This window comes from Hypanus sabinus, chromosome 23 (genome assembly GCF_030144855.1).
Source record: "Hypanus sabinus isolate sHypSab1 chromosome 23, sHypSab1.hap1, whole genome shotgun sequence".
Lineage (NCBI taxonomy): Eukaryota > Metazoa > Chordata > Chondrichthyes > Myliobatiformes > Dasyatidae > Hypanus > Hypanus sabinus.
Window position 1 is genome coordinate 20,580,995 of NC_082728.1, and position 12,784 is coordinate 20,593,778.

General features: G+C 41.2%; 1 protein-coding gene across 2 annotated transcripts in view; it reads right to left on the reverse strand.

Moving 5' to 3' along the window:
- Positions 1-12,784, reverse strand: part of LOC132380018 (transcription factor MafG) — an 87,223-nt gene that overhangs the window by 30,629 nt on the left and 43,810 nt on the right. For both annotated transcript variants that reach the window (XM_059948477.1, XM_059948476.1), the window contains exon 2: positions 990-1,053. In XM_059948477.1, coding sequence (XP_059804460.1) covers positions 990-1,025 — 36 coding nt within the window. In that variant the 5' untranslated portion in view covers positions 1,026-1,053. The remainder of the gene's footprint in view (positions 1-989; positions 1,054-12,784) is intronic.

Below are 12,784 nucleotides of genomic sequence, written 5' to 3' on the forward strand. Positions count from 1 at the left end.
TAATTTACACAATGTATCTAAGTATACCCTTCTTTCGATAGGGAGATCAGACCTTTACACAATATTTCAGATGCCATCTCACCTAAATGAGAGGCATAGCAGGGTAAATGCAAACAGGTTGGGTGAGACTACAACTAGACATTGTGGGTTTAAGGGAAAAAGCTGAAATATTTAAGGGAAAATTGAAGCGAACTTCTTCACTCAGAGGGTGGTGAGAGTGTGGAACAAACTGCCAGTAGAAGTGGAGGATTCAGGTTGAGTTTCAACATTTAATATGAAATTGGATAGGTCCATCGATGGGAGGGTATGGAGGGCTATGGTCCAGGCACAGGCCCATGGGTCTATGCAGATTAATAGTTCAGCATGGACCAGATGGACTGAAGGGCCTGTTTATGTGCTGCAGTGCACCATGACTATATTTTTAAAAAAAGACATTTATCTGCATTAATATACTCAAATCCTCTTGCGTGGGTTACCCTTGTAAATGTTTGCTAGACAACCATATTAACTTTTAATGCTTTGTATACAAGGACACACACGTCTCCCTAAACAACACATTTCAGTCTTTTTTTTCTACCCTTGCTCAAGAAGGCGGCAACTTTATTTTTAATGTTCTATTTCATCTGCCATGTCCTTGTCCATTCATTTAGCTTTGTCTACATCAACCAAAGCTTCACTGCATCTCCTTTCCAACACACATTACCATCCAGATTTGTACCTGGAAAAAGACATGATGAAAAGAAAAGCTTGAAGAGAAGTTGAATAGACCTTAAAACTAAAACATAGTTAAGTCATGTCATGCTTCAATATCACTTATAATTCAAGGATGAAATTTTAAAAAATCTAGAAAGCAACTATTTGATAACAGGTTACAAAAAGTGATAAATTCAATGTGGAAAAGTTGGCAAGATCAACATTCCATATTTGAAGGTTATCCATTTGTACACAGAGCCTTGCGTATAAAATATTTAAAGGGATGTCTGATGTACCTTTAAGGCCTTGTTTCCCTTGTTAGTAGTCGTCATACCACGGCACACTTTCAATCACGTAAACCTGTGGGAAAGCAAAATGTACACTTACTTTGAGAACTTTTATTTATATAGAAAGCAAAAAGAATCAAATAACTCCTTTGCTAAAACAGATTCCATTTGGCGGCAATAAATACAATTATTATTTAAAGAACATATTCATTGAGAAGGTAAAGCAGACTTAAGGCTAGACTGTTGATCTGTGCCAAGTAGTGAGGATGGTACAACTGACATGCATTCCAAACAAGGATGAAAGACAATGACACCCACGTCCTGAGAACATTAACCAAGGTCAATAGCGACGAATAAAACCACTATTTGGTCATGTAATCAAGGGTTTGACCAGATGCATCAAGCCACACATGGGAGGGGTTCTGAGGGATATGGTCACGAGAGTAGGCAGAAAAATCAGGTCAGCACGGACGAGATGGCTGATGCACCTGTTTCTGTGCCATAGTACTCCATCTATATAAAATGGATGAAAACAACTGCAGGAGAAAAGAGCTGGGGAGAAGTGCATTAGGAAGGAAAACCACTTACCTATATAAAAAAAAGATGAGAAATGGAAGCAGCACATGAACTTTTTTTTAAACTTGAAAATCATGCACTTATGGTTAGCATTGCATTTTCTTGTTACACTTGTATTGCGGTTTTCCGTAGAGTGCGTAAAGCTTAGAGATAATGGAGAGGAAATTCAGTCACTCAAACTAAACATGCAGACTATTGAAGTACTCCTCCAAAGTCAAGTGACTTTCATTAAGTGGAGCATAATGTGCAAACTACACAGTGTGTTTATTCTGAGTTCGAAGATTCAACCCCAATGACATTATACTTCCATATACATAAAAATATCCAGGATTTCACTTGGGAAATTTAATTGTCCTTAACTCCAAGACAATTCAAGAAAAAAAACATCTTACTTACAGATAGCTTAACAGAAGCAATCTCTGAGAATTTATTCAGAATATCCAACACGGCAGCCCACTCTCGACAAAACTCACAAGTAGAATTTAGCACAATACTCAAGCAGCTGGAACTTCCTGTTAGCTTGATCATCATAGCAGAATCAAATGCTGACCAGTGGCGAGCTGCAAATTCAGGATTCATGATGAGTCAGCATTTTCCGTGCACGCTGACAAGGTGACTACACCTCCCAACCACAACAGATTTACAGGGCAAGCCACTATGGCCTCATCAAGCACTCCTGGAAAAAATGACCTTCAAACAACTCCCCCAAAATGGCTGGATGCACATTTCATGCAACCACTGGAGTTTGTATTTATGTATCCCAAAATCCACAGCACCTTCATCTTTCCAACATGAAAGCATTTTGTTTTTCATTATTAACAATGATGACTCATTTAGGATCAGCTCCAATGAAGTGTCATTGTATCTTCAGAAGCACTGCCAACAGCACAAGTTATTGATTAATAAATGAGGCTGAAAGCTAGAACCTAACTATTCCTTGGACCCAATGGGAAAAGGCAAAGCTAGTGCAGTGCAAGGAAAAACAGAAGCTTTCAGTTTGGATCCTGCCCATACTGAATTAGCCCATTTCTTTCAGACAGTAATTGAGCTTCCAAAAGACACTCCAGAGCCAAAAAGATGGGAAACGATACATATTCCAATACTCCGAGGCTCTCTAGTCGAGAATCAGTGCATCATTAAACGAAGGCTCAACTCAACTCTCACTCTGCCTTATCAGCTAGCAAGCTGTCTCCCAAAGCCTCACCTCACAAAACATTAGTGGCTCTTTAGGAGAGAAACAGCTAACGTCTTGTGGACTAGATCACACTGACATTTTCCATGCATTTTTGACCAGAACCCACAGCATTTAGCCACTGAAACTAAAAATTGGTCGCGGAATCCTGGACCCAGGACTGCTCAGCCTTCATCTTTCAACTACCCTACCCAAACCCTGGACCAAACAAGGTCCAGTATTGGTCAAAATCACTTGTTACATCTAAAAATCTCTTTTGAGTTAAATGGATATTGTTGAGCATTGATTGAGGGCAAGAGAGGAAGACAGTTCTTTTGAAAAGATTTTAGAACATAGAATAGTACAGCACATTACAGGCCCTTCGGCCCACAATGTTGTGCCGACCTTCAAACCCTGCCTCCCATATAACCCCCCACCTTAAATTCCTTCATATACCTGTCTAGTAGTCTCTTAAACTTCACTAGTGTATATGCCTCCACCACTGACTCAAGCAGTGCATTCCGCACACCAACCACTCTGAGTAAAAAACCTTCCTCTAATATCCCCATTGAACTTCCCTCCCCTTACCTTAAAGCCATGTCCTCTTGTACTGAGCAGTGGTGCCCTGGGGAAGAGACGTTGGTGTCCACACTATTCCTCTTAATAACTTGTATACCTCTATCATGTCTCCTCTCATCCTCCTTCTCTCTTCTTCTAGAGAGAAGCCCTAGGTCCCTTAATCTCTGATCATAATCCATACTCTCTAAACCAGGTAAATCTCCTCTGTACCCTTTCCAATGCTTCCACATCCTTCCTATAGTGAGGTGACATTTTGTAATTCATTTTAAAACTTTCTAAAAATCTGAATGGCATACACTTATAAGATTTTTTTTTGTCTAAGTAGCAATACATGTCAAAAGTCAGGCCTCTTGGCTGCACTCCCAAGGCCTAGTCTGTAGATCAAGCCACTGGGTCAGGGATTATGCAAGGCCAGAGGGAGAGAGAAGTTTATGCACCTAGCCCAAGTTATTCTAGGTGACCCCCCCCCCAAGAACTTAATCCAGTACATTTTATTTTGCTTAATCTATTTCCACATTCCAGGATGGAGCCCATTTCCCCCAAGGTGTCATTGACAATGTGGTGTAATACTCCTAGAATAATCAGGCAACCAAATGCTTGCCTGAAGCTGACTGCAAATTTAGGCCTCTATAAATTCGAGCAGTGTGCAGAATGGTCACGCAAGGTTAAGGACCACAACATTTACCATTAACCACATTCCAATGCATGTGCCCTTGAGGTGGGAGTCCCTTTGACTCAAGTGCCAGAATTCCAGCACTGAAGATTCAGCACAACTGCTGGGACAATAGAAGAAATCATCACTGGTCGCTTTGGGCTTTGAATGGAATTAAACAGCAAGACAGCAATTTGACAGACACATTTTAAGAATAATATAATCATCACAGAATAATCCATACATTTAAGCAATAGAAATATTTTTACTTGAAAAAAAGTTGGATGCCAGAAAACAAAACAAAAAATCAGAAAACAGTGAGCAAATGAAGCATCATCTGAGGAAGAGAAATGTTTCTCACCACACACGCTGCTGGCTAGGTCAGTCTGACACCCAAAATATTTTTCCCTGAATAAATCAAGATTTCCTGGATGCTGTTTGTCTGTTGACAGCCCTCATATCCCATCAATACTCCCCTTGAAGGCGTAGCAACTCTCGAGCTTTTCTTGTACCCTTCCTTGTTGCCAGGTTGAAAGTTTACTTTTTAAATTCCATGGACTGAATTTACCCAAGACCTTGTTTTTAAGACCAATGGCCACTTCAATCAATTAATAATACAGAATTGCTTTAGCATCAAGAACTTGAGGCAGTCGCAGCAGTGTGTACTATCGACAAGACACACTGCAACAACACACCAAAGTTCCCAAGGCAGCACCTTCCAGACTCACGACAACTACCATCCAGAAGGATACCTGGGAACACCGTCACTTGGAAATCCCCCTCCAGGTCAGTCACTAGCCTGACTTGGAAACATCTCACCGTTCCTTCACTGCTGATGGACCAAAATCATGGAATACCCTTCCTAACAGCACTGTGGGTGTACCTACACCTCAGGGACTTCAGCAGTTCAAGAAGGCAGCTCATCACCACCTTCTCAAAGGCAATAAATGCTGGCTTAGCTGGCAACACTGGTCTACTTCTGCACCTATTGTCTATAACACTCACATTCCATAAATGAATAAATTTTAAAAATATACAATCTTCAGAGCACAATATTCCTGCTCATCACAACATTAAATATAATTTCTTTATTCAAATACATAACTTTGCTGCCTGCTCACAAACCTGTTCAGAACACAAATCAGTATTGCAACAGATAAAAAATTAAGGACCTTGGAAGGAGTACTGTTGTAAAAATAATATTCCTGGTCACTCAATGGTACTTTAATATTCCAAACCTCTCATTCCCTTGGGCAAGACTGTGGTAAAATCTGCTTGTTGCAGATATTCACCATTCATCCCTACCTTTTCCATATAATCACAGACCAAGCAAGCTGATCTTTATCCACCAGGAAACTAGGCCCACCATGCATTTTGGCGTGATCCCACACCCAGAATTCCTTGCTTCTCACCATCACAATGGCTATTAATTTTTTTAACGTGTCTAACAATTGAATTATTCAATATTTCTTTGTAATTATTTTATTCTAATTTAAAATACAATGAAGGTTGAAATAACTCAAAACTTAGATGCAGTTACCTTTCTCAGCTGTGTTAGGGACAGCCAGATGTAATATAACAAGAATGTAGAGGTTGCTGTATGTACCCCAGCCATCTTATCATAAAGATGAGGACCTGAATTCCAAACACATCAAGATCTTTCATTAAGCAAGCCACTGGTCCACCACTGGGTTCGATGGCAAATCCAGTGTCACAGCAAGAATTGTATGCTCACTCGTTTCACCACCAGCTTGTATAGAACTTCTGCATTTGGCTGGGCCTGCACTGGATCTCAAGAGCAGAGGTGGGAACAGCCAGCGAGCAGATAGTCCATCAGAACTGATGGATATTAGTAAATTCGATTCAGGCTTATATATCCCTCCCCTGGGACAGACATACCTGCAGAATTTCAGTTTTATTTAAAAAACTTAATGACATTTCAAACTTAATGACAAAGGAGTAATAACTAGCATGTCCTAGACGGACAATACATCGCTATTGAACATTAAACTCGGCCTGTGAAATTCTAGTCACTTCAGAGCCAACAATGTACAAGGCTACGTATCAGGTGCCTCAAGTAGAGGAGAGATTTCTGAACATACGACTATTTACATTGCTCGAGCCTCTGCCAAGAGTAAAGGGTGAATTTCATTTTCACCAATTGAGTTTGAATAAGAGCTTCTGGCTCTGGTTCTATGATTAGCACGAGCTGCCAGCCTCCTATTCAGTTGCCCTGTGTTACAGAGATCCTGTGATCTCTGGGCGATGGAGTCCTTCCCATGACATCAGCAGCTACCAGCTCCAAGCAGTCCTGGGACCCAGCCACAGTGCAATCATTAATTGAGTTGCACAGAATAAGTCTCACAAAGTAGAAAAGGGCATAAACGAGAACAAGTCAGATCCTTAAATATCATAATCCTGAATCAAACCACTCACAAGAATAAAATTTTGACAGAATGTTAGAAAGCAACCAGCTAGGCATTTGCTTATTTTAGTATAATTTTAATCCCATAAAGCTTTGCTAATTGCTTTGACTGGCTTTTAAAACCTCATGCAATAAAGTATACCTTTTTTGAATCATGAATAATTTAAAATACCCAAAATCCTTGTTACTTGGCTGATTTGTGGAGGTTATTGTGGAGCACATCCTGGAAGCAATGATTCATTCGGAGCAACTTTGGGATTTCACCAATAACAGCAGAACCACACTCTAGATGACATCACACATGAAATATGGGCATTCCTCAAGGCAGCTCCCATCCAGGAAAACATTAAGCATGTTACCCATTAGTTTCAATGTAATGGGTCTAGTTGCTTGCTCAGACTCAAGAATTCACGTTCAAATCCCTTGTAAACCTAAAAAAGCTTCAATGCAAATGCCTGAATTGAAATGTCACTTTAGTGACAAATTAAATCCTAAAGTTGTACCGTAAACATTATTTATCCTTTCACCAAGTAAAACATACAAGACAGAGGGTCTTGACATTCCAGAATCTTGTCTTGTGGGACAACCTGAAACTTCATTGCCAGAGGGCATGGCTGCTTGAGTAGGTGATAAAGTGATGACTTCTCTCAGAAGGGTCATGTCTTTGAAATTTCTTTAAAACTGATGGAGGCATTCTCCCCACTTTATATCCTTGCCAATTCATTCTGCACTCCTCAAAGCCATGAAACCTCTGTACCTAGCTCATAGTAAAGCCTCGATATATTACACTTGATCGCCTCATCCAAACTACTGAAACTGATTGTGAACAACTGGGACATTGGTCCCTACTGCATCTCATTCTTCACAGCCTCCCGAAAATGATTTGCACCAGATCCAACCCCAGCATATTGCTGGTCTTTTTGATTCCACATTGATTTGAGAACTTCAGGAAGGGGATGCTGAGGGTAGACTCCACCAGCCCTCATCGAGTGATCAGCATTGGAAAGGGTGTGCAGTTTCAAATTCCCGGGCATTAACAGCTCTGAAGCTTTATGCTGGGCCCAACATAATGATACAACCACATGAAGCATGACAGAGGCTGTATCAAACTCCTCAATACCCAGATTGACACCAACTTACTGCCCTCTACTATGCCTATTGTCCTGTTTATTATTTATTGTAATGCCTGCACTGCTTTGTGCACTTTATGCACTCCTAGGTAGGTCAGTAGTCTAATGTAGCTTCTTGTGTTCTTTTACATAGTTCAGTGTAGTTTTTGTATTGTTTCATGTAATACCATGGTTCTGAAAAATGTCTCGTTTTTACCATGCACTGTACCAGCAGTTATGGTTGAAATGACTATAAAAAGTGACTTGAATTTGGATATTTCATTAGGAGTCTGAGGACATTTGCTATGTCACCAAACACACTTGCAAACTTCTACAGATGTACTGTGGAGAGCATTCTGCATCACTGTCTGGCTTGGGGGGAGCCACTACACAGGATTGGAAAAAGCTGCAGAAGGCTACAAACACTGCCAACTCCATCATTAGCACCAGTGTCCCCAGCAGAGGTCATCTTTAAAAGGCAATACCTCAAAGAAAGGTCTTGGCCTGAAACATCAGCTGTTTATTGATTTCCATGGATGCTGCCTGACCTGCCAAATTCCTCCACTATTTTGTGTGTGAATACCTCAAAAAGGCGGAATCCACCATTAAGGACCCCCACCGCCCAGGACGGGTGGTCTTCTCAACACTACCATCTGGGAGGTACAGGGACCTGAAGACACAATGCAGGGTTAATGAGATAGCTTCCTTCCCTCCACATCAGATTTCTGAACGGACACTGAACCAACCCACAAACACTACCTCACTTTTTTGCTCTCTTTTTGCATGAGCTATTTATATTTTTTTATTTTGTAATTTATAGTCTTTAATGCATTGCGATGTACTGCTGCTGCAAAACAAATTTCTCCACATATGTCAGTGATGCTAAACCAGATTCTGATTTTGTTTGGCAACTAATTGGCGGCCTTCTGAAGATCAGTACACCACATCCACTTTCACACCGATCTGTTTGGTTGATTACAATCTCCAAACATTTTAACAGATTTGTCGAACATGATTTCCCTTTCACAAATCAGCGAGGTTCTGCCCAATTCTGTTGCTGGTTTCTTAGTGTGCCATTACTTTGAATAACAGAGTCTAGAACTTGCCCACTGTTTGCTAATTAGTAGCTGGCTCATTTTCTCCACAAGCTTCCAAGCCTCCCCCACCCCCAGAGCAGAATGCTGATAACCTGATTACTAATCCCCTCCACACTTTAATTACACACTTACAAAAATAATAGAAATAAGTCACCTGATTCTGCTATACAATAACGTTATATTTGCATAACTTATCAGCCAGCTGATTTCCACAGCGGTTCAAAACAAGAATTATGTTAAACTTGCATAAAATTTTGGACTACATTTTAACTACTAACACCTTGTCTCCAGTTAATAGACCTATACAACAAGTTACACAAATCAGCAAAGCTTGATCAGAAAAGTGTCTGGATTGAGAAATCAGATGTAAAAAGGATTTGCAAAATGCGAGAGGGCCATTTCTGCTTGTAGAACAATGCGCCACAATCACAAATACATCCATAAACTAATCAGGACGAACTCTTTACTCTAAGCACAGCAAGAATGCCAAACGTACACAGTTATCACTTTATCAGGTACCTCCTGTACCTAATAAAGTGGCCACTGAGTGTACGTTTGCAGTCTCCTGCTGCCAGAGCCCATCCACTTCAAGGTTTGACATGTCTCACTAATAGGAAGGATGTGGAAACTATAGAAAGGGTGCAGAGTAGATTTACAAGGATGTTGCCTGGATTGGGGAGCATGCCTTATGAGAATAGGTTGAGTGAACTCGACCTTTTCTCCTCGGAGCGACGGAGGACGAATGGTTACCTGATGAGGTGTACAAGATGATGAGAGGCATTGATCTTGTGGATAGTCAGAGGCTTTTTCCCAGGGCTGAAATGGCTAGCATGAGAGGGCACAGTTTTAAGGTACTTAGAAGCAGGTACAGAGGAGATGTCAGGGGTAAGTTTTTTTTATACACAGAGTGGTGAGTGCGTGGAATGGGCTGCTGGCGACGGTGGTGGAGGTGGATATGATAGGGTCTTTTAAGAGACTCCTGGACAGGTATATGGAGTTCAGAAAAATAGAGGGCTATGGGTAACCCAAGGTAATTTCTCACGTAAGGACATGTTTAGCACAGCTTTGTGGGCTGAAGGACCTGTATGGTGCCGTAGGTTTTCTGTTTCTATGGTGTGCGTGCAATGAGGTTCTTCTGCACGCCACTATTGTACCGTGATTATTTAAGTTACTGCCACCTTCCTGTTGGCTTCAAACAGTCTGACCTCTCTCATTAACGAGACGGTTTCGGCCACAGATCTGCCGCTCATTGGATGTCTTTGTTTCCCCATCACCATTCTCTGTAAGCTCTGGAGACTGTTGCGTGTGAAAATCCCAGGAGATCAGCAGTTTCTGAGATACTGCTGATGTGGCACCAACAATTAATACACGGTCAAAGCCACTTGGATCACATTTCCACCCCATTCTGATGTTTGGTTTGAACAAAAAAGTGCACCTCTTCACCATGTCTGTATGCTTTTATGTGCATTGAGTTGCTGCCACACCGTTGGCTGATTACACATTTGCGTGAACGAGCGGGTGTACCTAATAAAGTGGCCACTGTGTACTCACACTTGGTAACAGCGATAACGCGAGTGGCTTAAAGAGGGTGCAGAGTAGCAAGTCTTTGGAAGAAAGAAACAAGAGGCCAATCAGCGAGTTAAAATGTTAAACAATGACAGAAGACACACATGGAACACACACCAGAGTGAACCTAGTTCTGTTTCTGTGCAAGGGAAACCCAGTGATAAAATAGAAAATAGAACAAGCACTGGAATAGGCCCCTTGGCTCAGTGTCTGTGCTGACCAGGACACTAACTCAATTGGTCTACCCTCCATTGCCTGCATGTTCATGTGCCTGTTGAAACACATCTGAAATATTACTGTTCAATCAGTTTCCACCACTTCGCAAGGCAGCACATTCCAGACACATACCACTCTTTAAAAAAAATTCCCCACCCCTTACCTTAAAGCCTCGCCCTTAAATACTTGGCATTTCAAACCCATGAGAAAGACTATCTACCCTACCAGTGCCTCTCTGTGTCGTATACTTGTATCAGATTACCCCTCAGCTTTTGATGTTCCAGTGAAAACAATTCCAAGTTTATTCAACCTTTCCTCACAGCTAATCCTTTCTAATCCAAGCAGCATTGTGTTTAACCTCTTGAACTCTCACCAAAGCCCCTCCACCTCCCCAAATCCTGTAATGCAACAACCAGAACTGCATGCAAAACTCTGTGGCCTAACCAAAGTTTTGTACAGCTACAACATGTCTTCTCAACTTTTGTACTCAGCATTCTGATTGACAAAGGCAAGTACGCTGTCTTTTTATCACCTTATCCACATCTTCTGCCTGCTCCAGGAAGTTATGAATTTGCATTGCAAGTTCCTCTTTACAGCAATGCTCCTAAAGGTCCTGCCATTTACTAGATATTTTCCTCTTACCCCTGACCCTCCCAAAATACATCTTATACTTGCCATGATTGAACTACTTCAGCCATTTCTCTGCCCCCATTCCCAAATGGTTTATAGCCTGTGGGACCTTTTGGAAAAAAAACCCTCCCTGACAATGCACAACTCTAACAACTTTTCATGTGCCTGATGAAACACATCTGAAATATTACTGTTCAGACCACCTACCTTTTTATCCAAATCATTTATGTGCATTGACCTTTGCTGAACGCCTCTGATCACAGACACCCCCACCCACTCCGCCCCAACAGACAGAATAACAGCCTTCTATTAATACTGTCTTCTATGGCCAAGCCAACCAATGTTGAATTCAGTTTACCAAATCTCCATGGATCCCATGTGCCTTAATCTTCTGGAACACCTTTCCATAAGGAGTCAAGTGCTTTAGTAACATTTATGAATACAACATCCATTGCCCTGCCCAGAATCATCTTTATTACTTCTTAGAAAAACTCAGGTTTGTATAACAATGATCTCCTCTGCAGAAAGCCATGCTGACTATCTCCAATTCAAGTATACCCTATTCCAAAGAATCTTTTTCAATCATTTCCCTATCACTGCTGGATCACGGATGTATACACATTCCCAAACTTAAGCTGCATGTCAATTTTAAATGGTCCTGTGTATGACAAAGTACTCAATTGTGTTTGTTTATGCTAGTGCAATAAGCATCTCATTTCATGTGGAAAAAAATTTTCATTCTGTTTGCCTCTTCACACTTTAGCTCAGTCATTGGCGAAGGACACAAGTACTCACAAATGTCTGTCAAAGTTTATTCCGAACATCAAGTGCACACGGGCAAAGGGAAGGGATCCCTTTAGCCAGAAGGTGGTGCGTCTGTGGAATTTATTGCCACAGGTGGCTGCAGAGGCTGTCACTGGGTACATTCAAGCAGAGGTTAATAGGTCCTTGATCAGTAAGGACTTCAATGGTTATGGGGTGAGGGCAGGAGAACAGGATTGTGGGGGAAAATGGTCAAATGGGAGAGCAGATACGATGGACCAAATGGCCTTAATACCTTTCCTAATGGAAGAAGTTCTTGTTTCCTTGAGAACCTGGTGCACAGCTCACAAAAGGAATGTTCTGGGAGGGCCACAGGAAATTAATGCATTTTAAAAATAGCTGGCAGTAACACAGGCTCATTGTGACAGAATGGTGGTGGTGGTGGGAGGGGGTACTTTACAATGGAGCACATACATGAACAATATTCATATTGCTTCTGAGCTACATAGGTTGCTCATTTTTGAATTCTACAGAGACATAGCAACATTCCATTAACACTACATCAATAGTATTTCAGAAGTACAACTTCATAGGTCCCCCTCTTGAGGTTGCAAAATTGAACATTTTGACGCCCCCCAAAAGCCTGTCCCTTGCTTAGATTTGTAATGCAAGGCACATCTCGTCATCTATTTAAAAAAGCTTTCAGGGTATTAAAGCATTGAACCAGCTGACACATTGTTCTCCTATGTCACATTGATCAGTTGTCAGTTTCTTTCCAACTAAACAAACCCAACCATGTACTTTAAACCCAAAGTAAGAAGCCCCCTTTCGTTCAGCATCCTGCAAACTTGTACACCAGTTCTTTTTTAAAACTTTGGAAAAAAAGACAAGGGTCACTGATTTGTACAGCTTAGAAAAAGGGTCTTCCAGCCACTTGGTCTGTGCCTATCATAATGCCTGTTTATCTGTAATGATCTCACTTAACCGGAATTAATCCCATAGCTCTCCGTACTTCACTTTT